The sequence below is a fragment of the Panthera uncia genome, chromosome B4 (assembly GCF_023721935.1).
Source record: "Panthera uncia isolate 11264 chromosome B4, Puncia_PCG_1.0, whole genome shotgun sequence".
Lineage (NCBI taxonomy): Eukaryota > Metazoa > Chordata > Mammalia > Carnivora > Felidae > Panthera > Panthera uncia.
The window spans coordinates 40,453,967-40,477,652 of record NC_064809.1 but is presented as its reverse complement, the minus strand read 5'-3'; the positions used below and the strand labels follow the sequence as shown (position 1 = coordinate 40,477,652).

At 48.9% G+C, this 23,686-nt stretch overlaps 3 protein-coding genes across 11 annotated transcripts in view; 2 read left to right on the top strand and 1 right to left on the bottom strand.

The window, feature by feature from the left end:
* The window catches only part of COPS7A (COP9 signalosome subunit 7A), a 34,478-nt gene extending 25,577 nt beyond the window's left edge, over window positions 1-8,901 (bottom strand). For 3 of the 5 annotated variants that reach the window (XM_049624998.1, XM_049625000.1, XM_049625002.1), the window contains exons 1-2: window positions 8,788-8,894; window positions 5,099-5,243 (exon numbers count right to left, since the gene is read on the bottom strand). The gene's annotated coding sequence lies outside the window, so the exon portion shown is untranslated. Of the gene's footprint in view, window positions 1-5,098; window positions 5,244-8,787 lie in introns of all 5 variants that reach the window. The other 2 variants (XM_049624999.1, XM_049624997.1) reach the window with 2 other exon arrangements.
* On the top strand, window positions 895-5,104 carry PIANP (PILR alpha associated neural protein). Its single transcript, XM_049624996.1, has 5 exons — window positions 895-957; window positions 1,221-1,732; window positions 2,499-2,580; window positions 3,398-3,619; window positions 3,931-5,104. The coding sequence occupies exons 1-5, from the start codon at window positions 941-943 to the stop codon at window positions 3,950-3,952; spliced, it is 855 nt and encodes a 284-aa protein (XP_049480953.1). The 5' UTR covers window positions 895-940; the 3' UTR covers window positions 3,953-5,104.
* An 89-nt stretch (window positions 8,902-8,990) lies between the features above and the next one.
* ZNF384 (zinc finger protein 384) overlaps window positions 8,991-23,686 on the top strand; it is a 19,714-nt gene continuing 5,018 nt past the window's right edge. Inside the window, exons 1-8 of one of the 5 annotated variants that reach the window (XM_049624992.1) lie at window positions 8,991-9,265; window positions 9,472-9,533; window positions 10,408-10,467; window positions 16,752-16,822; window positions 17,108-17,345; window positions 17,581-17,628; window positions 17,833-18,166; window positions 22,851-23,075. In XM_049624992.1, coding sequence (XP_049480949.1) covers window positions 16,757-16,822; window positions 17,108-17,345; window positions 17,581-17,628; window positions 17,833-18,166; window positions 22,851-23,075 — 911 coding nt within the window. In that variant the 5' untranslated portion in view covers window positions 8,991-9,265; window positions 9,472-9,533; window positions 10,408-10,467; window positions 16,752-16,756. Of the gene's footprint in view, window positions 9,266-9,301; window positions 9,534-9,693; window positions 9,931-10,407; window positions 10,468-16,751; window positions 16,823-17,107; window positions 17,346-17,580; window positions 17,629-17,832; window positions 18,167-22,850; window positions 23,076-23,686 lie in introns of those variants that run through there. The other 4 variants (XM_049624993.1, XM_049624991.1, XM_049624994.1 and 1 more) reach the window with 4 other exon arrangements.

Below are 23,686 nucleotides of genomic sequence, written 5' to 3'. Positions count from 1 at the left end.
CTCTTCCCCCCACCCCCGGCCGCTCCCCCTTTCCCTTCCCCAGAATCTCCCATCATATTCCCCTCTTATTCTCTGGGGGTACTTAATGTGCAGAATCCAGAGGACCCCGCGTGTCATATCCTCATCCACTCTGGGGAGCCTGGCCCCCCAGACCCACCACCCTCAGCTCCGAGAACATGTCCTTCCTCTCTCAAAACCAGCCATCCAGATTCTCCCTGGACTCTTCACCCAGGAGAGTTACATTTGAGGGGGTGGCCTCTCCTTAGCTCCACCTCCCTTCAGAGAGCACCTATGCATTTGGATGATTTAACATTAAGCGAAAATTATACTCTGTAGTTTTTTCCCCACCCACCTCTGTCTTTCTTTCTTTCTGGTCTTCCATCCCCTATTCTCCTTCCCCGGAAGATGCAGATTCCCGGGCCCAGCATAAGAGAAATGCTTGGGACCCCTAGCCCGGTGGGCAAGCTGGGAGGCTCCCCTTGGGCACACCACGCACACATTCACACACTCGCTGATTGACTTTCTCTTCCCTCCCCCACTCTCAGACTCCCTCCCTAGTGGTAGGTGCTCAAGGAATCACAAGGTTCTTGGCTCTAAATTAAGCTCCAACAAGAGCTTGGAGCTGTGGGCAGAGGAAGTGAGAAGGAAGGAAGCCAGAGAAGAGAGAGTAGACCCTGAGGTGGGGAAGTTACCGGGATTTCTGGGCAGTAGTAGATAAGGGGCGGGGGGCTAGACAGGAACCCCCCTTTGAGCCCCCCCCCCCCCCCCCCCGCCCAAGGATGCTAAGCGGCAGCTGGCAGCCTGAGAGGGCAAATGGGGATAGGACTGGTGGCTGAATGAGCTGGGGAAGCACTCAGGACAGGGTTGAGATGTGACGACCCTCCCTTTCTCCCCCAGTAAAGGCTGAAAATCTGGGTCACAGCTGAGGAAGAGCTCGGACATGAAGTCCAAGATGTGGTAAGTTTGGTACAGCAGAGGGAGGCTGGGGGCCACTTCTCCTGGGGTCTGGGCCCCTTCCCTCCTAGGTCCACCCAGGGCCTTCGATCCCAAGGGCCAGACCCTAGGAAGGTAGGAAATGAGGCCAGTCTTTCCAAGGCCCACCTGCTTTTCCAGAGAAAGCTGGAGGGAGGCAGCCTGGGATCTCTGGTAGGAGCCTGTGCTCCCCACATATAAGCCCAAGACAGCCTTGAGTCTCACCCACTTTCTCTCCCTTCTTGCAGGCCTGCACTGCTGCTGTCCCACCTCCTTCCTCTCTGGCCACTGCTGTTGCTGCCCCTCCCACTACCTGCTCAAGGTTCCTCCTCCTCCCCTCGAACCCCACCAGCCCCAGCCCGGCCCCCCTGTGCCCGGGGAGGCCCCTCTGCCCCACGCCATGTGTGCGTGTGGGAGCGGGCACCCCCACCAAGCCGATCCCCTCGGGTCCCAAGATCTCGTCGTCAAGTCCTGCCAGGCACTGCGCCCCCTGCCACCCCATCAGGCTTTGAGGAGGGGCCACCCTCATCGCAGTACCCCTGGGCTATTGTATGGGGCCCTACAGTGTCTCGAGAGGACGGGGGGGACCCCAACTCTGCCAACCCTGGATTTCTGCCTCTGGACTATGGTTTTGCAGCCCCCCATGGGCTGGCCACCCCACACCCCAACTCAGACTCCATGCGGGGTGATGGAGATGGGCTCATCCTTGGAGAAGCACCTGCCACCCTGCGGCCGTTCCTTTTTGGGGGCCGTGGGGAAGGTGAGTAGGAGTGGGGGAGGCTGGTAGGGGGATGAGGGGTGGGGAGGCTGGTTGAAAGCTCTAAGGGCGGGGACAGAGTCCTTGTCTGTTAGTTCTTCCCACAAACGTGTCAGGCACGGTGCCGGCACAGGAGGCAGAGATGAACTGCCATCTGAGCCCTGGAGGAGCTCAGGTCCACTGGAGAAGACAGATGTGTAAACACTCAGGGATGAGTCAATGTAATAAGTGCTCTAATAGAAGCATACACAGCATGTTTTTAGGAAAAGAGGGAAGGGAGAGATTACTTTTGCCTGGGGATCAGGACACCTTCCAAGAATTGACATTGGAGCTGGACCTTGAAAATGAAGTGGGAGTATTCCATGCAGAAGAACACCGTGGAGGACAAGGGCCTTCAGGGTGACATCTCAGCTCAGGGAATGCCAAGATAGGGCCAGTAGTTTGGGGGTGGGGCTAGGACACAGATGAACATTCCTACCCCTTAGTGTCTGTGCAGAGAGAGGGGTTCTCTCTGACCTTGCAGCCTCCTCCTCGTCACATGCATACAGATTTGGGAACGTGGAGGAAAGGAACTGAAAACTCCAGGGAAAGCGGATGATAAGAATAAAGGGGGGGGGGGAGTCCAGGAAAGCAGAAAGAATTGGACAATGTGGATTCGAATGGCGACACTCTCTAAGTTTAACTAAACCTGAAGCCTAATCCCACCCCCACCCCCTCTTGGCCCCTACCACTTCAGGCCTCCCTAAAACTTTCTCCCCACCCCAATCAGGTGTGGACCCCCAGCTCTATGTCACAATTACCATCTCCATCATTATTGTTCTCGTGGCCACTGGCATCATCTTCAAGTTCTGGTAAGCTGCAAGGAGGAGGGTGCTGGCAGATGGGGACCAGATGTTTAGCAACGTTTGGCTGGAAGGAGGGCAGGAGCAAGGGCAGTGTTTTTGCTGGATGTGGGATAGGAAGTGGTGGGCTACGGCAAGGAAGACCTTGGGAAAAAGTGGTAAGAATTTGGGGTTGGGGAGACAGAAATCAGGGCAAATTACTTTTCCCAGGGAAATACAAGGATAATGGGAGGCAGGGGACTTAAGTGCACTGGGGGCTAGCAAGGGATGCCTTGGTGGGCATTTCCTCCAAGACAGAGAAAACTGACCTGTTCTGCACAGCTCCTTCCTGGGGCTGCCTGGGGGGGGAAGGGAGAAAGTCCAGAGCTCTTTGTATGTATTTAATAATGGGTCGCTCAGTCCTTCACACTTTACTGAGAGAATCATTAGACTCAGGTGTCCAGGTCATTAGCTGATTTTGAACTAGAACTAAACCTGCCAGGCGCCTGCTGAAGAGAGAAATGGGTCTTCTGGGTACACATGGGGGAGGGAGCAATTCTGCGGGACTCTGTGTTGGTGGGGAGGAGGTACTGATTCTGTGGACCTGGACCAGGTCTGGAGGGTTTACATCCCTGAGCCCCCCCCCCCGGGGGGGGGGGCGGGTAGGGAAAGTAGCTTTATGGACACTTGGTCTCCAGAGATTTGATGTAGGGAACTGTTAAGAGGCCAGTTTTTCTGCTGTAGGATGTCGGGGTGTCTGAGGGAGGGTGGGGGTGGCCAGCACTGCAGGCCCAGGATGGGGGCTTCTTAAGTGTGTGAGAGAACCTCTTTCTTTCTGGTGCACCAGTTGGGACCGAAGCCAGAAGCGACGCAGGCCCTCTGGGCAGCAAGGTGCCCTAAGGCAGGAGGAGAGCCAGCAGCCACTGACAGACCTGTCCCCAGCGGGGGTCACTGTGCTGGGGGCCTTCGGGGACTCGCCTTCCCCTACCCCTGACCATGAGGAGCCCCGAGGGGGACCCCGGCCTGGGATGCCCCAGCCCAAGGGGGCTCCAGCCTTCCAGTTGAACCGGTGAGGGCAAGGGCAAAGGGCTGGGAGGGCTGGGAGGGCTGGAGCGTTGGTTGGGGGTGCTCCCTCCTGGGTGGGTGGGGAGGAGACAGACCTACCCGCCACAGCTCCTGGCCCTTCCTAGGACTGGACCAGCTCCTCTCTGGGGGACCCTTCCTTCTCCCCCTCTCTGTGGATCTATGTCCTGTTCTCGCGCTGCCATTTAACTCAGCTCTGCCCTCTTCTCCTTGAGTCCCTTTCTTTGCCTCGGACTTCCTTTTCAATTCTGGCCTACCCCGTGGTTCCTGACTGTGCCCTTTCCCTCTTCCTCTCAGGATTCCCCTGGTGAATCTGTGACGCCCCCCAATGTTGGGGTGCCGCCAAGCAGGAGGCCAAGGGGCCAGCACAGCCCCCATCCCACTGAGGGTGGGGCAGCTGTGGGAGCTGGGGCCACAGGCACTCCTGGCTCCTGCCCTTGCACACCACCCTGGAACACTCACTGGCCCCATAGGTGATCTTACCTGCTCACCCTCCTTCAGGTGGGGGCCTCACATATTTGTGGCTTCTGGTCCCCCATCCCCGCCCTTGCACACTCACATGAAAGCCTTGCACACTCACCTCCACCCTCCCGGGCCATTGCACACACTTGTGCTCTTGTACAGCCAGTCTTCTGCACCCTCTCTCCACCCACACCCCCCCTCCCCATCCCTCACCTTCTCTGTTTCACACTTTCACTTTCTCTTCTTCCCACATTCCATGCTCAGTTCAGTCACTCAGTGGTCAGCGGGTGACTTTCCTGTTATGTCTCACATGCACTTTCTGGCCCCATGTTGTGGTGTTGTATGTTGTGCTCACACTCTCCCTCATGCACACCCACTGACCCGGTTTCTGTGGCCCCTGCATGCTGCCCCAGAGGTGGGTGGGAGGTGAGCTGGGGGCTTCTCATGCCCCCACCTGTCATGGTCCCATCCCAAGCCATGTTGTGTTTCATCATCTTCCCCATCCCACTCCAAGGGCGTGCTCATTACCCTGAGGGCTCCCCCATGGGAATGGGGGTAGTGAGGCCCCAAAGTCCTCCCCCACTCCACTGCTATATTGTTGTCTGGGAGATGGGTTTTTGGGGAGTCACCTGCTGCACTACATGAGAAAGGGGCTCCCATTTGCCCTTCCCTTCCTCCTAGTCCCTCTTGTCTTGTTTGTCCTGGCTGTCTGTGTGTGGGTCACTCTCTGGAATTCAGAGCCCCTGAGCCAGTCCTCCACTTTCCAGCTTCCCTAAGGGCCTCCCTAACTCCACCTAGGCTGCCAGGGACTGGGGCCAGCTGGTTCAAGGCCATTGGGAGCTCTTCCTCCCAATCTCTCCCTCCCCTTCCTGGGCTCCCTCACCCTCCTTCTCCCCTCCCTCCATGGTTCTTCCACTCTCCTTCCTTTTGCCTGTCCCCCCCCCCCAACCCTCCCCTCACATTTGTCCCTAATTCTCACCATTTTTCCACCTTCCTCCCTTACCTGGCTCCTATGCTGTGATATATATTTTTGTATTATCTCTTTCTTCTTGTGGTGATAATCTTGAATTCTTGTGGGATGTAAGTTTCAAAATTTTCAAATAAAGCCTTTGCAAGATACCTGAGTCCCCCGGTTCTGCTTATGAACCCTGGAGAGGGGAGAGGGGAGAGGGAGAGGAGCAACAGGAAGCCAGGAGGGAGGAAAAGGGGGGGGGGGGGGGGGGGGGGGGGGGGGGAAACCTCTTAAGCCCCAGTGTGACCTGGCCTGCTTTAACCTGGAGTTAGGATTCTGGGGCTTTGACCTGGGATAGAATGGAAGGAGAAGCTGAAGGGAGCAGGCAGAACAGGAGGAGAAACTAGAAGAGTGGCTTGCCTTTAACTTGCCGGTGAAGGTCAAGAGAGACCATGAGAAAGAAGACAGAGGAAAGGGAAAATTATGTACAGGGACAGGCAACGGAGCAAGCAAGACAAGGAGGAGAGAGCTGATAAGACAGATGGAGGGTGAAGGGTGAAAGGAGAAGGAAAAAAATGGAGCAATGGGGAGGAGATGGGAGGGGCCACAGGGAGGAGGCTGCTCTGCCTGGTTTATCTGAGCCTTGCTCCCTAACTTGCCCGCATCCACAGCTGCCCCCCCAAAAGATGTGCAGCACCGGAACCCCTGTGGTTAACTCTCACTAGCTTTCCCCACTCTGCTCTCTCTTGAGAGAGAGACACTGCTAGGGTGTGGGAGTGGAATCAAGGGGTATATTTGGGGGAGGGAACACAGGCTGCCCAGCTGGGATCAAGTCACCTCTGAGCCCCCATTCTAGGTTTGGCTCTAGTGACAGCCCTACAAAAGCCCACACATCAGCCTCTCAGCTGTTGCTAGGCTCTGTTGCCATGGTAACCACCCAGGTCCCATTTCTCCCCCGCCCCCATCTGTGCCCCACTTGCTCCCTAGAAATGGGGAGCTCCAGGCCGGAGAGGAGACTGTAATGTGCCAGAGCTGGGCTGCCCTGGACTCTGACCACCTCCATGTGTTTATCTTTGCAGCTTCAATTAGGACGGTATGGGTGTTGGTAGGTGTGTGTTTTAGGTGTTGGGGAGCTTTATTGTGTACTCGAGGAAGTGTGGCTGAATCCATATTGCACACAATGGTAAGTGGGGAGGAGGAAGCCTATTTCTCAGGACCAGAGCAGTATGTGCAGTCAGAGGATCAGACTCCCTAAGAAAAACAGACTGCTACAGAGGAAAAAGGCAGAGCAGGGCCAAGGAGTGATGAACCAACTAAAAGCAGAGGTGCAAAGCCAACAAGCTGCTGAGGAGGGCTCACAGTCAACCTAGTGGGACCTGAAGAGATCCCAGCAGGAGCTGGGGGAAGGGAGAAGGCTGGATGGAACACGAGGGTGCAGGAAGAGGTGCTGAGGACATGGGTGTGTGGGGGGGGGCAGTGAGGGAGGGATCCGAGGTGGATTCCCCCCAGGAATCTAGTCCTTGTCAGGTGAGGGTGGGGGAGAAGAGGAGCACTGGCTTAGAAGGGGGAGGAGCTCAAGTGCCTGGAGAGCACACCAGGGCTCTCTCACTCTCTGCAACTGTAACTCTTCAGAGGGACAGTGTGACCCCGAGGCTCATCCATATGCAAAAGGCACTCATGAAGGCCCCTAATGAAGAGGGAATTAATTATTGCCTGATTAGCCTGCTGTTTCTCTAAATTTAAATAAATTAAAATACACCAGCAAGACACTGGGAAATCCTCACCTGTTCCTTCTCCCTAAATATCCTCCTTCCCCATGGAAAGTCAGAAGGCAGGGAAAGACAGAGGAGAAAGGAGATGTCCTAGTCTTTCCAATTGTTCTGAAGGAAATATCTCAAACCAAATCACATTGTAGTGATGACTATGAAGCGTTGGGCAGCCATGGGGACAGATCTTAACCTTTATCACTCATAAAGGTGAAACAGACTATGGGGCCTTTGGAGGTCCTTGCAGGCTGTAAGTGGTAGAGGCAGAGTCATTGCTTAGTTATAGAACTCAAACAATGGCCACACTACCCTTTTGGTTCTTGGAGGCCACACCTCACAAACACCACTGGGACCAACGTCTCTCATCACTATGCTTTTTTTTTTTTTTTGCCTCCTGAGCTGTGCATCAAATGACTCAGCCAGGCTTCTCTTAAGCATTTTTCTGGAATGCTTACCATTATGGCTCAGACCGAACCAGGAAATGGGGAAGCCCCCAGGAGGAGGGATCTCCCAGGCAGAGCTCAGGGTGTGGAAGTGATTCAAGATGGAAACAGCGTGCCAGCTGGAAAACCCCAGGCTAAAATTAACAGCCCTCCTCCCCCTACGCCCCACATTTATCTCTAAAGCTCTTCTCTAAGGAGTTCAAAGCACTTAAAACTTGCTTCTTACAGCAAGGGCAGGAGCAAGGGATGACAGTTGGAGACACTGAGGCTCAGGGAGCACCCGTTAATGTAAACAGGAAAAGAATAAGATGAGAACTGGGACTGAGAGTGATCACCATTATTTTGCTCCCACTTCTCTATCTCAGCCTTCAAAGTCGACGTTTCTGGAATCAGCAATTTCTAACCCATGTAGCAACTAGGTCTGGTCACAACTGAGCCCTTAAGATCTTATCCTGCCAACTGTTGCTACTCGGTTTAACATAGAATGAGTGCCCAAAAATGTGATCAAGAGAGTAGACACTTCCAAAAGGATACAAACTACAATTACAAACCAAAGAAACATATCTTCTATTTAAACATTTAACTTAATATTTTTAGGTGTCCTTTGCTAACTTCCTTGCTGTGACTTTGAAAAAAAAAATCACTTAAATCTTCACAATCTTATTTTCATTATCTGTAAGGTGGACATTACAACTGTTTCTATTAGGGTTATTTTGCTTTCTAAGCAAGGAACTATTGCTGTCAATAGGAGGGACTTCAACTGCTGCGGTCAAAATAGAGCTCAGCCCAGGGGGATTCTGGTCAGATCAGGGAGCAGGCTGGAGGCAGCATTCATTTACTCAAATAGCTTATATTTCTTCAGCATCTACTATGTTCTCAGCAAAGCAGTGGGAAGGATACCATGTAGGAGACCGTTTATTTCCTGAGGAGCTGACAAGCTTGCTGAAGAGTCCTATATACGAAATAGTTAAAAGAGTAACAAAAGGTACAGACTAAATGCTGTGGAAATTCAGAGAAAGGGAACCATTTATACGTTCAAGCAATCCGGCAAGGCTTCCTTAAAAGAGTTCATAGTAAGTGTTCATTTATGCGACGACAAACGTTTACTGACCACTCACTAAATGCCAGGCTCTGAGGATACAGCGGTGAACAATTCACAAGCCCTTGCCCTCACGGACTCGGATATTCCAACGGGAAGAGGTGGACAGCAAACAATATAATATCAGGTGGTGGCGAGTACAATATTTAAAAGTAAAGCAGCGTGAGGAGATAGAGACGTGGACGAAGGCAACAAGAACATAGAAACCCAAAGCCAAGAGTACGTGATGTGGTCAGGGACAGGTTACCAGTTACTCTTCGGGCCTAAGTAGGGACCTCAAGAAAACAGGTGACACATCCTTATCCTTTCCGGCATATTCAAAGCATGGAGACATTCTTAAGAGTGTAACAAAAAATAATGGTAACTTCCTATATCAACCTATTCTACGCTGAAGGAAGGTTAACGGACCCATAGTGTTTTAAGAATTCCTACCTCCTCTCGTACCTGATGCATAATTCATAAACCTGTCGGTTTCCACCCTCCCACTTCCCCAGAAGTCCCTTCCGGAAGCCCGGGACCGCAGTTCTGAAGGTTCAACTTCTGCCCTTAACGGAACCCGCCTTCGCTTCCGTTGTGACGTCACATCCACACAGGGCTCTACCGCGTCGCTGGGCAGAAGCCACTTCCGCCCTTACTAGTCGTAACTTCTGCCCTGAGGATGTCGGAGCGCAGGCCGCGCCGGATGTGCTCTGACGCTCCCGGAAGTGACTCGACCTTTGCGTTTCCCCCCCCTTTTCCCATTGCCGCCCCCCCTGCATTGCCATTTCCCTCCCTCCCCCCTTTTTCGTTTCCGGCGCTCCCGCCTTCTCTCCGCCGCAGCTCTACTCTGAGCCCGTGGGGGGAGGGAGGGAGGGAGGGGGCGTGGAGGAATCGGGGTTCTCGGGAGCACGAGCTGCAGCACCACTTCCGGGTGAGTGTTAGGGGAGGGAGGGAGGGAGGGGGCCACCCACTGCCTCGCGCCCCCGCCCTGCGGGTGTCTCGCGCGCATTCCGTGCGTGTGAGTGTGTGGGTCTGTCTCGCGCCGAAAGTGCGTGCCCGCGCGCACCGCCTCGCGCTCCCCCCCTCCCCTCGCCCCCTGCTGGTCCTCCCGCCCCATTCGGCTCCCTCCTTTCCCAGCAAACGCCGCCCCTCCCGCGCTCTGGCTCAGGCTCTGGCGCCGCCGCAGCCGTCGCCGCCGGGTGAGTCTCGCGCCGCTGCTGCCGGCGCGCGCCAAGCTCTCTGCTCCTCCCCCCTCCCCTTTTCCTTGGGGGGGCGTGGAAGGGGGGGGGTCCTCGGTGTGACTGTATGTGTGTCCGTCCCGGAACCGGAAGTGGTTGTGGAGGAGCGGGCGATGGGGAGGAATGGGGGGGCTTAGGGGGCGGGTGTCTGTCTGGTGGGTGGCAGAGTTCAGCTCCCTGGAGGGGAAGGAGGGACGTCCCAAAGAAGGGTGTTTGAGGAAGGGGTGGGGGGCGACATCAGGAGGAGGCTCCCAGGGGCTGTCTCAGGGGAGCGAAGGTTTTCTGGGAACAGCTGGGGTCTCCAGTAGATAGACCACTGTGCAGGCTGAGGGAGGTACTTCTTGGCGCAAGGCCTTGGGTAGGCAGGGGCGAAGTCCTCGTAGAAGTGGGGGGGAGGCCAGAGGAAGTGGCTGGGCCTGAACTGGCACTGTGCCTGACACAAGGGCTTGTGCATCCCCCTAGTCTTCAGCTTTGCCTTCTGAGCCAGTCCTCAGGGGCAGGGGCCCTTCTCTTCTGCCACCTCTTCTGTTCTCTGACCCCTGGTTACCTGTGGCCCTGTGGAACGAAGAAGAACCAGTGCCTGAGCCCAGGAGTGGAACCCAAGCACTGGTGATAGAGTTCATCTTAGTTCCTGAGAATTGGATTTATTTCCCTGTATCCACATAGTGGGTGGCACTACACTCCTTATTATACGATTGCATCTTTGGATTGCTGGTTGGGGGTCCGCCTGCTTTCCAGACTAACTGCTGACAGTCCAAGAATTCCTGAGGTTCTTCGCAGTTCTCAGGTGGCTGCACCCTTACTGGCCCCTGTAACCCAGACAATTTGTTCACAGAAAGTTCAGGAGCCCTGGAAAGGAGAAGGAATAAGACGACAGGAGGAAGAGAGAGAGAGGGTAAGACAATTTTGGCTTAATGGCTTTTCTGGATTGGGGGGAGAAGGGGTCATGATTAAATGGGCTTCTTGGGGACACTGTGACAGAATTCTTCAAGTAATAGCAATTGTAATACTGGTGTTAGCTGGGAGAGAAAAATTATCTCCTGACAATACCCAGGAAGTTTTTGCGTAAAAAGGTAGCGCTGTATCTCATCCATTCCCACTAGTACTCAGAAATGAATTATGAAATGCTCAAGTGAAATCACTAAGCGGGGTTACATTGTGTCCAGAGGAGAAATTTATTCTGCTTTGGGGACAAATGGGCCCCAGTCTCCAGTGTGGTCCTTGTCGTAAAGCTTACGGAATTGTTTTCCTGTATTTGGAACAAGCAGAGTTGAGTTTAGCGTGGGGTTCATATTCTCAATATCGCAGTGGAGTGCTTCGGGTGGATCTGTTGAGTGGTTAGAATCCGACACAGGGTTATTTTAATTTGGTGTGTCAGGATGAAGTTTTCAGGAAAAAAAGAAACAAAAAACAAAAAACGTGGTTTGTGGGTAGTTTGAAGTAAAGTAGATAAAGTTGTATGGAGTGGACTCCAGAACTAGGTCTGCAAGAATTCAAAATATGAAGCTTGATGGGGATAGTGTGTTAGGTACTCTGAAAATGACAATGTTGAGACCCAAAAGAGTTTGAGTTCCAAGCTCATAGAAGTGTCTTCTAAGAACCGATTGCAGGCTGGTTTATAAAATTTATTTCCCATAGGTTTCTGAGCCAAGTTGATGATTAAATATTACGTGCATATCCCCTCTCGTCCAACTGCCCCGCCCCCTTTCCCCTGCCCACTTTATTTATTTATTTATTTATTTATTTATTTATTTATGGCCTCACATTTCCTGGATCCATCATTTATAATGGCATGGGCAGGACCAGGGGAACCACTGTGCCCTTCTTCCCACAGGGTACTGAGTACCATTGGTCCAGCAGTCCCCAGGACAGAAGTTGCTGGCTCAGATTAACAGCTGTGGGGTGGTAGTGGTTCTGTTGGTGTGTTTGGGATAAACCTGTTCTGGTTTATTTTGTACTTGGAAGAGTTCACAGGTAGTAGGAAGGCCCCAAGTTCTATTGGGATGGTCCTTCTTGAATGTCCTTAGAACTGGAGGAAAGAGATTTTGTTTCCTTACTGAGGCGGGGGGGGGGGGGGGAGTCATTGTGTTTCTTCAAGTTGTTAGCTAATATTGCAGCCTATCTACAATTGTGCTTTTTGGGACAGTTTTTCTCACTAGAGTGTCTGAGATCTCTGAGTCAAGTTCTTTCTGTAGTTGAATTTGAGCTGATTGTTCTTTGCATCTCTATTGTTTGTACTTCTAGTTGATGATTACTAAGCTGTAGGCTATAGATCTGATACTTTTGGGTAGTACCTTTGTCATTATGTGGTTTTTATGTAATTGTCAGTGATTGTCACTGGTAGTGCTCATCACATGGAAGTATTTCTCTAACTCTCTTCCATTCAGGAACACTTCAAAGCATTTTATTTAACCCCCCTCCCCTTTTTTTTAACTGCCTCCCATCACCATATACCTTAGGAATTTGTTTTAAGGGGTTTATTCTCCTCCATCCTCTACTCAGATAGAAACTTAGTAGAATGATAAATTATTCAGAGTCAACCACTGATGTGGGACCTAGAATTAAATTCCAGAAGTCTTAGTTTCTAGGTTCATTCTCCAGCTACTGCACTTGGTTGGCACAAGTCTTTCAAGATTTTGTAAAAGTTTGTTGTGTTAAGAGAATATTGCTTTCCTGAGGAAATGCTGTGCTTTATTTGAAAAACAACAATTGTAGAGAATGTAGTAAGTACCAGGAAAGAGATGGTGGTCTTAACCAAGTCTACCAAAAACCACATGCTGCAGGCAGTGACATCTTTATTTCTGGATGGCGGGTGGCACTATGGAAGGGTGGACAGATGGACAAAGCTCTGGTGCAAGAGTTCAAGTCCTACTAAACGTTTCATGGGTGTTACTTAACGTCTTTTTTTCTGCACCTCATCGGTGCTTTTGAGATTTTGTCTGAGATTGGAAAAGAAATATGTAGTTCTCTGACCCTCTGAAAAAAAAATACCATCCAACTTAATTGTAGTAAACCTTATATTAACAGGATAGTTGAGGTATAGTGCAATAGTAAAATTGAAATTAGAACTCAGATTTTTAATCTGCCAGCATTCTTTCTACCTATTGTTTTTCCTTCTTTCCTGTTCTTTGGGTCTATAATAAAAGCCTTTCACTTCCTTCCCAATGTAGGGTAAACTAGTTGTTTTTATTATTATTAAAATGTTGGCATAATCATCAAAAGTGGCACTCTATGTAGAAATGAGGTTTCCCTGTACTATCATTGGGCTTCTTCAGGTGTTAAGAATGTTGGTATATACCTGCTTGGATGTTGGGATGGTTTGGGGAGAGTTCCTCCATGAAAGATAGAAAGTTAATGGGGCGCCTGGGTGGCTCAGTCAGTTGAGCTTCCGACTTCGGCTCAGGTCATGATCTCGGGGTCTGTGAGTTCGAGCCCCACATCGGGCTCTGTGCTGACAGCTCAGAGCCTGGAGCCTGCTTTGGATTCTGTGTCTCCCTCTCTCTCTGCCCCTCCCCTGCTCATGCTCTGTCGCTCTCTGTCTCAGAAATAAATAAAACATTAAAAAAAAATTAAAAAAAAAAAAAAGAAAGTTAAGAGGTTAATTGGTAAAGTGGACAGTAAACAGCTATTTGAGTGATCTGGCACCTGTTGCCCTGTTACACAACTCCAGGGGGCGCCATTTACATGGTATTCTGGCAAGAGCCTTCCTTCTTGGCTCTCCATTTGATCTCATTTCAGGAATACAGAGATCTAAGTCAGCCTTTTTAGAACAGTAGTATAGCATTTCTCAGATGTCACTTTCCAGGCAAATATTGCTTCTAGTTGGGTGAGCAGAACTTTCCATGTACCCTTCTTTTGGGTGGACATATTTATCAGAAGCCCACAAGGCACATTTATCATTTTGTCCTAGGACTAGCTGTGGTTTTCTGATCTTCAGTTTTGTTCTCTTAAGAACCAAAGCAGAGGGACAGACTGGGTATCCAGGGAAGCAGAGGAATCTTTTATTCAGTTTATCCCTCTGGATGGTCTGTTCTTTTTACTCTGATTCCATCATTAAGGTGTTTTGTTTTTTCAATGTTTATTTATTTTTGAGAGAGAGAGAGCGCAAGCAGAGGAGGGGCAGAGAGAGAGGGAGACACAGAATCCACAGCAGGCTTCAGGCTCTGAGCTGTCAGCACAGAGCCCCACGCGGGGCTCAAATCCATGAACCACAAGATCATGATCTGAGCCGAAGTTGGATGCTTAATCGACTGAGCCACCCAGACTCCTCCCGATTCCATCATTCTAAAATCAGTTATCTTAATGGCCAAGTGAAGTCTTACAGGTTGTGAACAGAAACTATCATCTTTAACTACATTTTGCTCTTACCAAAATTCCACTTTTGGAAACATTTATAGAGAACTACATGGAAAATGTATAATCCATTCCTGGACGTGTTGTAAATTTTAATTGATGCATCAAGTCATAATATCAGAGAGTATGTACTTCAGTTGTAGGGTTTGGTCTCTTGTAGCACCCCCATTCTTAACTGGCTCTTTGGTATCTGCATTCAGATCTCTTTTCTGATATTTACTGTTTGACTCTGTGACTTCAGTTTCTTCATTTGAAAAATGGGGATTACAGTACCTACTTCATAGAATTGCTGTGGTAATTAAATGATAATGATAGTTGTGAAGTGCTTAGAACAGTGCCCTGAACACAATAAGCACTTAATAGATGTTGATGGTGATGTTGACCTTGTCCTGTCCTCCACATCACTTTGTATGTCCCCTTTATAAGAACCTGCAGGGTCTATTTCCCTCAGAAACTTTCTCCTGAGCCACTTGTAGGACAATATGAGTGGATATAATCTTTTTTGGTGAGGAGGGGCATTGTACACAGGAATTCTATCTGAAGATACTATTTTCAGGCTTTCAGTTCCTGCCTCCTAAATTTTCACATCCGTAATGTGTTTACTTTCTTGACTTTTTAGGGGGAAATTATAATTAGATCCTTCTTTCTTTATTCTCTGGCCTAATTCTCTACTTCATTTCCACCGTATGTCATGACTTTTCTGTATCATTTCTCTCAGCTCGAAGGTTAGACAGATGGGGGTTGTGGGTTATGGTTTGAGCCCCTAGCATTGTTTTCAAAATCTGTGTGTACAGAGTCCAGTGTCCTTCAGTTTACTAAATACAGAATTGCTTACTGGGTGATGAGTCCTATCTTCGAGACAATGGGTAGGTCCAAGATGTGATCTCTGCTTCCCAAAAAGCTCGGCAAGATTGGATCCCCTCAAACCGTGATTTGGTCATTTCTTTTTCAATGTTTATTTATTTATTTCTGAGAGACAGTGCACGTGTGCACGCAGGGGAGGGGCAGAGAGAGAGGGAGACAGGATCTGAAGTGGGCTCTGTGCTGACAGCAGAGAGCCCAATGAGGGGCTCGAACTCACAAACTGCAAGTCCATGACCTGAGCCAAAGTTTGACGCTTAACCAACTAAGCCACTCAGGCGCCCCTATCATTTCTTGATTTCTGTTGCCTAAGAAGGACCTGAGTTAATGCTGGAAGTTAATGCTAAAGTTAATGCTGGAAGGAAAAGGTTAGCACCTGTTTTGGAGACTGTTCTGATGTGTTTTATGAGTTGGGGAGCAGGATTTGTCTGGGGTTGATCCTCAAATCAGTTAATAATGAGCCTTATTTGTGTGAAGTTGTAGTCAGATTTGATGCATTCCTCTCCTCTGCTACTTTTTAGGAAAGAGTAGGTTGAAATTCAGTAGTGCTTCCCTTTATAGGTTTTATGAACATTGAGAGTGCTGTTTAATAGAGCAAAACATGTGATGAGATTTCTGGAGAAGGATAAGGAATGCGGTTACGTCTAGAGTGATGTCCGTTCTGTTTCTCCTCCTTTGTTACAGATCTTTCTTAGTTTCCTTAATCTACTTCTAACCTGTTTCTGTGTCCAGTGTACCTTCTAGCACTTAGTAGCTCTGGTATCTATCTGCCTTCAGAACATCCTCAGCAGGAACCCCCCATGGCTGTAAGCCACAGGTCCTTCTTTCCCACCTGAATCTTGGTTGCTTCTGGTTCGAAAAGCAGCATAACGATAATGTTTATTTCTTGTTGTTCGTCATTTCCCCATTCCATCAGTCTCTTACTCCCTCTTCACCTGCCTTCTGCTGGGCTGGATCCAGAATTTGGGGAAGCTGTTCTTGAATAACTGCAGTTAACATACGGTCTTGCTAGGAGAAGTGATCAGAGTGGGAAAATGAGCGGTGGGATGCCTAGGTTCTGTACCCATCATGATTCTGAGGGTTACTTTTCTTGCTTATTCCTCCCAAAGTTTTAGCTTAATTATCATCCACATACAGAGAAGAATTTGAACGCTTAGAAGCATCATGTGTGAGATATACAGAGCAGGAGTCTAGTACTGTGTATGTGTTTTGGTGCACTGTTGTCCCTATTCTGAATCCCTGTAGGTAGAGATGTGGGGTGCTGCTACTCCCGGCACTGGAACCCTCTTTTAAACTGGTAGTTCCAGGTTCTCACTGCTTGGCTTCGCATGTGTGGTACCCAGTGTGGCACCGTGGGTGTTCTTGGACCTTGGTGGGATCAGTGGGGCATGGTCCCCAGGTAGCATCTGGTACTCAGAAAATATCTTGGTTGTGATTTCCTGCCAATTTTGCTCTTTAATTCCCCTGCGCATTTTGTGTTCCAGCCTAGCTGTGCAGAACGACAGGTATGTCAGTTGAAACTCTTTCCCAAGGAAGCTATGTTTGAAGGATAAAGGAAAAGAGCGGGGATAGGTACCCCGACTGTTTTTTAGCCAGTCAGTGATTTGCTTTGTGTGACCTTGGGTACATCCCTTCCCTGCTCATGCCTTCAGCTCCTCTTTTTGTCACCGAAGAAAAGTAATACTGAGTCTCTTTCTAATGGAAGACATTCTGTGGTTAAGCGAGATGTGTTTAAGTTCTTCCACCAGCATCTTGAGAAGGATAGGCTCTGTTGCTCTGTTGGATTTCATGCTGAGTGGCTCTCTGGAACTAATATGGTAGATCCAGAGATCTTCACCGCAGATTCTCAGCCATGTGGTCAGGTCCTGAAGAGGAGGTCAGGAACTCCTCATTGTCTCCTTCTCGGTTGCCAGGTTACTTCAGATTTATTCCTCACTATGATGTGATCTCTCTTTCTTTCTTCAGGTAGAATGGAAGAATCTCACTTCAATTCTAACCCGTACTTCTGGCCTTCTATCCCCACAGTCTCAGGACAGGTAGGTGGTGGTGGTGTTTTTCTCCTCCTTCCCTATCATGTACTTTTTTCAACTTTTGAGTAGTGAGTTCTAGTACTGTGGAGACTGAAGGAAGATAAATCACGTGCTGCTTCACCAGGTCCCCCACCACCGAGAATTCTAGCGTTTCTGTTTTGGCTTCTCTGGAAGCACAAAGATATGAACTATTTACTCCTTGGAGGACGGACATCGTAAAGAGCTCGGGGAACAGACAAAACCAGGTTCTTTCTGAAGAGGCCGCTCGCCTCCCCTTTCCTTTTCTTTTAGATTGAGAACACGATGTTCATCAACAAGATGAAGGATCAGCTGCTGCCGGAGAAGGGCTGTGGGCTGGCTCCACCCCACTACCCCACCTTGCTGACAGTGCCTGCCTCCGTGTCCCTGCCCTCAGGCATCAGTATGGACACAGAGTCCAAGTCAGACCAGCTGACCCCACATAGCCAGGCGTCCGTTACCCAGAACATCACCGTGGTCCCTGTGCCGTCTACAGGACTGATGACTGCTGGTGAGCCACTCTGCTCTTCTCCAATCTGAGGTGTTGATCTTCCATGATCAGTACCCCAGGCTGGAGGGCTCCAAGGACATGGGGAGTGGGATATGTGTTTGATTACTCAATCACATTTTTATTAAGTGCCTACTGTGTGCCTAGCAATGCGCTAGGCATTGTGGGGGATACAAAGAAGTAGAAGATGCGGTCCCTGCCTTTGAGGAGGTGACATTCTTTCCTTCTCTGAATCAAGGAGTCTCCTGTTCTCAGAGGTGGAGAAGAGAAGGGAGTCAATCAAGGGGTAAATCTCACTGTTACTGGGGGTGGGGTGGGGACAGGGGTTAGGAGACCATTATTTTTCTATAGGGTTTGGGGTTTCCTATATACTCTGGGCTGGGGGGGCGGTGGTGAGGGGTTGATTAGACAATGATCTGGGGGGAAATTAAATAGGATTAGGATGAGGACTGGGCAACATGACACCATCTCCTTTTTCTCCCAATCCTAGGTCCCGGTTTGGTAATCACGTCCCCCTCAGGCTCCCTTGTGACCACAGCCTCATCAGCTCAGACCTTCCCCATTTCGGCTCCCATGATTGTCTCAGCTCTTCCCCCTGGCTCACAAGCCCTGCAGGTGGTCCCTGACCTCTCCAAGAAGGTAGCATCAACCCTAACAGAGGAAGGAGGCGGAGGTGGTGGTGGAGGTGGCAATGTGGCTCCTAAGCCCCCTCGGGGCCGGAAGAAGAAGCGGATGCTGGAATCAGGGCTGCCTGAGATGAATGACCCTTATGTCCTCTCCCCTGAGGATGACGATGACCATCAGAAAGACGGCAAGACCTATAGGTAAGAGTCAGAGCCAGGGCAGTGAGGGGCAAGGATCACGGTCTCAGCTCACCTACCCCTTTGTGTCTTGCCCCGGATCAGGCTCCACGCCGACAGCTTTCCACCTCAGGTCCACTTGCATGTCAGGTGCTCTCTTGTGGGGGAGGAAAGTGGGGCTCTTAGCACTTCTCGAGTGACTCTTCCCCAGGATGCAGACCCATTTTACTCCTTCCCTTTTGGGGTAGTCAGCAGTGACTAATTTTTGAATGACATAATGGAGTTTCTTTCTTATGGTAAGGTGTTAGGCTGGCTTTCAGACTCTGTCTCCAGCTCCTTTTTGCTTTCTGCATTTTCCATTCCTATTTTTCTAAGAAACTTTTCTGAAAAGCCCCTGACCTTAACCTGTCTGCCATCCACTGGTTCTTGGGCCACATTTAAGCACTGACCCTGCATGGTGGGGATGATGGGAGGGGTCTCTAAAAAGGTGGGAGGAATAAGATATCACCCTTTGGCCCTTGGAATATATGCTTATAAAGTGCCTGTTTGCTCACTTTCTAATTCATGAAAGTCATTTTGATTCTGGACTTCCCTTAAGTTGTCCATTGCCAAAAAAGTGTTCTGTTTGCATGTGGTGCTATACGAAAATAATTACAGAGGTAGACTCCCCGCCCTTTGAAAGTTGCAAGTCTTTTAATCCCCTTGAGAACTATCAAGGGCCCTAGTGGGTTTGGGAAATTTGGTCCCGGTGTACAGAGTGGGATAACCACTGTCACAGCTTTGGTGCAGACAGGGGCAGATGTGCATGGCTGGGAGACTGGGTCTGTCCTTAGTGTACCGAGATGGGCAATGTTGTTCCCATTTTAGGAGCGAAGGGAACTGCGGCACAGGAAATGGACAGAGCCTTGGGCTCATGGATTCAGTTCCCGGCTCCACCACGAACTTGCTGTGTGACCCTGGGCAAGTCCTTTCCCCCTCTCTGGGCCTCAGTTTCCTCATCTGTAAAATGGGGAGAATTCTGTTTATGCCTCCCATTTGTTGGGAGTATATATCAGATAAGATTTGAAATGTTGGGAACTTCAGAAGAAAGAGATAAGAAATAGTTGTCATTTAGCGTTTATTTTTATTTCTGCTGTATACGTCTACTGTGGAGAGTAGCCACAACTACAGAGTGTTTAAGTTCTTCTTTGTAAGTGAAGAGGAGGGGAGTTGCTATGTAGAAAGTATTGAGCATTGCAGAATCCCAGCCCATAATCTGAAAGTTCATTGCAGCTTTATTATTACAGGTGTATCCCACCTTATACAATAAAAGTGTTCCTGGAAAATGTTTACATCATATCATTTTATAAAGGTACCTGACAAGTTTGATTCATTTAAAAGCATCTTCTATATATCATTTCATAAAATGAAAGTCCCTTTTATTTTATATAAATCCGGATTTTTATGTATTTGCTTAAAGTGAGGTCATTGTGACATGGAGATACACCTATATAAAGTGTGTCGTTGTAAGACTGATGGGCTAGGTCCCTGACATCCTATGCTGCTTTGCACATGGATCAGGGTCCTCTGATTCTGTCAAGGGTTTTTTTTGTTGTTGTTGTTTTGTGGTTTTTGTTTTTTGTTTTTGTTTTTTTGCTTGCTTATTTTTTGGACCCACATTAAAGCTATTTCTGGACTTCCCAAAGTGTGTCTATGGGAAGAAATGTGAATATGCAATTGCAAGGAAGTCCTGGTAGCATTTTCTACACTCTCAGTGTATTGGGAAGTCTTGAGAGGCCCCACACCCAGGTGACTAAAGAAAACTGAAATTTAAGGGCGCCTAATTATATTCTAGGTGAATGGAATTTCTTCAGAAACTCAGAACTCTGAATTTTCAAAGCAGTCTTTTTAATCACAAAAAATCCCTATTTCCATGCATGTTTGAGTCAACCACATTCATTCCTGTGGTCAGTGACATTTGACTGAGTATTGTTGGACTAGGGTTCTATTAGTCTGGGCAAGTCAACTTATTTCTAGTTCTTTGTTCCCATCTGTAAAATGGGAAGATCAGTCATGGCCCCCATCTATCATGTGTTTTTGAGGGAAAATCAAGAGTATTTGAAATTATTTTTTAGTATCTTAGGGAAAAAAATGGGATGGTAATTCAGTTGTTATTGTGAACAAGGTCATTGCACTGTGTGCTTCCAGAAGGGCCCCATTAGTATGTTGGATGTGAATGGTGCCCCCTGGAGTTGTGCACCTAGCTATATGGGGTGGTAGCTTTTCTGCCTCCTGCTATCTGCCCACTGCCACAATACTCCTAAGTCGGATTTCTTTCCAGCTACAACACCTTGCATTAAAAGACTTGGACTCTTTTATCTGGCTTCATAGCATTTCACAGTTGGAAATACTTTAATGGTCACCTAATCCAGTTTCTTCCCTGTAGTTTAGTCTTCTACACATTCCTGGCAGATGACAGTCTGCCTCTCCTTGAATACCTCTAGTGTGAGGAATCTTTAAAATTAGGTTAGAATCATAGCTTTGTAGTGAATAGCTGTTTGCCCTTTGGCAAATTACTTAACCTTTCTGAGCCTTCGTGTTCCTTTCTGTAAAACAGGGATAATGCTTGCTAGGCTGTTGTGAGGAGTGGAGACGGTGTGTTTAAAGTGCCTAACGGGTGTGGTGCCCTCACAGTATCAGGCACAACAACAAATGGCAACTATGATTTTCATTACTCTGATCATTGCTGTACCTTCTACCTTTCGAGAGGGCTTATTTTGTTGCCAGTCCATTGTCTATGACTTTAAGTTTTGCGGATTCTCTAGTTGAACTTTGATGAAGAGGGTTATTTTCTCTTTTATAGTTAATTTCATACTAAGGGTGCAGTTGTGTGTTCCACACTCACACACAAACTATGAGCTTGTGTTTGAGTTAAAACGGTACATGTTGTTCCACTTGTCTGAGGAATTTTAGCAACCAAGGGAAATTATTTTGTATCTTCAGTACTGTTCCCCTCAAGTGACAATGTGTCCAGTTTCTGACTTCAGTGAAATGTATAGTAGCATGAGCTCATCCGTCAGCACTGGTATGTTAACATTAGTGCAATTGAATTATTAGAGAACACTTGGCTTACCTTTGTTCTGAATATTTGCTGGCCCTGGAGGCAGATATGTATCTCTCCATTTTACAGACCAGAAAATTGAGGTCTAGATTGATGAGCAAGCCTGTAATCGAACACTGAGTAGAGCCCAGGTGTCCAGACTAACATTGGCTGTGTCCTTTGGGCCATACTAACTATAAACAGAACCTCCCCACCACCCATATAACGGCTGGGCAAGCCAAACAACAGCCAAGGATTGGTAAACTGGGAATTGGATTTCCTTCATAGTTACCAAGTGACCAGGGAAATAGAAATTGACCTTAACGATTGGAATTTTAGTGGAAGCATTAATATAGGAGCCACACCTCCAAGTACTGTGATATTTTTTTTTCCTCTGAGGAATGCAGAGTTCTTTTTAGTCGTGATCTCAGTTATTTTCTAAAGATTTCTCCTGGGATCCGAAAAAAGCCGAAACCATCACTCTGCACCATCCCCAGCCCTGATGATAGGGAGAAGTTGAGGAGGAACCAAAGCAGAGGGACTTTTTCCCCAGTTGCCTGGCTTCCAGGTGCTGCCCTTTCTGCCAGCTCACACTGTGCACTGTGGGGTTGTTTAGGAATGAGAGCATTCCAGCTCACACACAGATAGCACTTCCTCGATAAAGGCTGAATAGTTGTGGCTTATCCTGCTCAGAGGCCTCCTTACTTGATGCTGTTGGGCAATGTCAGAACAGGAAGGATTACCAACCAGGTGATGGGGGAAAGTGTACCAGCTGCTGTTGATGTTATCCCCGAGTGCTGACTTGAGCTCCATGTGCTAGGGAAGAGGAAAGGTTTGGCATGGAAGCTCAGGCATGGAAGCTTGGAAGATTTCACAAATCTTTTCCTCCTCAGTGTTTGAGGGCGACAGCCCACTTCCAACAGCAACCTCAGCTCTTTGTAAAAGCGGTTCCCTCACTTTATCGCCAAGGGGCTCAGGGATGGTGGTGGTCGGTGGAACATCAGATGCACAGTGGAGGCCAGATGTATATGATTTGGAAAAGCCCCTTCCACGTAATTCCGATCCTTTTCCACCCCTATCCCTCTAGGAATCACTGGCAAAAAGGAAGTAGGAGAGAATCTGAGAGAAGACAATTATCTGAGGAGACAGGAGAGAAGCCCTTCTGGGGAATGTAGTCAGTTTGTCCTCATTATCGTCTCAGGAACTTGGGAGATACCTGAGAGATGTACTTTATGCATGGGAAGTTGGGGGAAGGAGCTCTCTTTTAAAGTCTGAAATAAAGTTACAGGCAGAAGGAAAACAGAAGTTAGCTGATATTGCTGGCCCGATGAAATCCGCATCAGCCTAGAGCCGATAATAAGATTTTCCTGTCTTTTCTGGTTGAATTCTTGTTTCTGTACACACTTAGGGAGTCCAGTCACTCAGCAGACATGTACTGAATATTTGTATTGTGTGGGTCTGTATTAGTTTAGTCTATAAAGAGGAGTAGAACAGATCCTCCCCTCAGGGGCCTTACAACATAGTTGTAGTAAGAGAGATCAGATAGGCTGGCTTCTGTGGAAGTGGAGGGAGGGTTCAGCAGTGCTCTGTCAGTGGGAAGGTTCTAACCGCTGCCCTCGCTTGGCCCAGGTGCCGGATGTGCTCACTGACATTCTACTCAAAGTCGGAGATGCAGATCCACTCCAAGTCACACACCGAGACCAAGCCCCACAAGTGCCCGCACTGCTCCAAGACCTTCGCCAACAGCTCCTACCTGGCCCAGCACATCCGCATCCACTCAGGGGCCAAGCCCTACAGTTGTAACTTCTGTGAGAAATCCTTCCGCCAGCTCTCCCACCTCCAGCAGCACACCCGGTAAGGCTGCTCTTGGTTTTATCCCATCACCCAGCTGCAGACCCCTTACCCTAAGGCCACGTTGCCTGAGCCTTCTCTTCTGTCCTCGTGGTTTCTTTTTTCCCTTGTGACTTTGCCCTTTGGGAGCCTCAGTTCGCTCTCATTACTGTCTGTGAAAAATAAACTATGTATTTTAGCAGTTTGCAGGGGCCTGGGAAATTGTGGTCTCCAATCCCAAAGTCTGGAACGGTTTTTGTGGTTTCTCTCTTTGTTTGTGTTTGGAAATCTTCTGCAGAGCAGGCCCTGCTTATACTGTATGCTTCAGTTCAGAGCCAAGGTGTGCATTCAACTTCAGGTCCATGGGGAACAGGCGGTATTTGGTCTTTGTTGAAAGTACTGTTTGGAATCAGGGTATATGTGGTGAGTGTGTAAGCTTAGAACAAAGCAGAGGGCTGACAAGACTGAGACCGTTAAGGTTACCAGGAGCCAGGGGCCGCGGCTCTGCATCACCTCACTGCCATTCTAGCCACCGACGTAAGATCAGCAGCGACCTAGATCTGGGTGTCCTCGCCATTAGCCTCTCCAGGCCGGAGTATGTTTGGGAGGAGGGAGGAGGGGGTGCTCTCATCCGT

What these genes read in the sequence shown, in the direction of transcription:
- PIANP (XM_049624996.1), top strand. An exon ending in TTTTGGGGGCCGTGGGGAAG is followed by an intron (nt 1,733 to 2,498) that starts GTGAGTAGGAGT and finishes CACCCCAATCAG; the next exon opens with GTGTGGACCCCCAGCTCTAT. An exon ending in GGCATCATCTTCAAGTTCTG is followed by an intron (nt 2,581 to 3,397) that starts GTAAGCTGCAAG and finishes CTGGTGCACCAG; the next exon opens with TTGGGACCGAAGCCAGAAGC.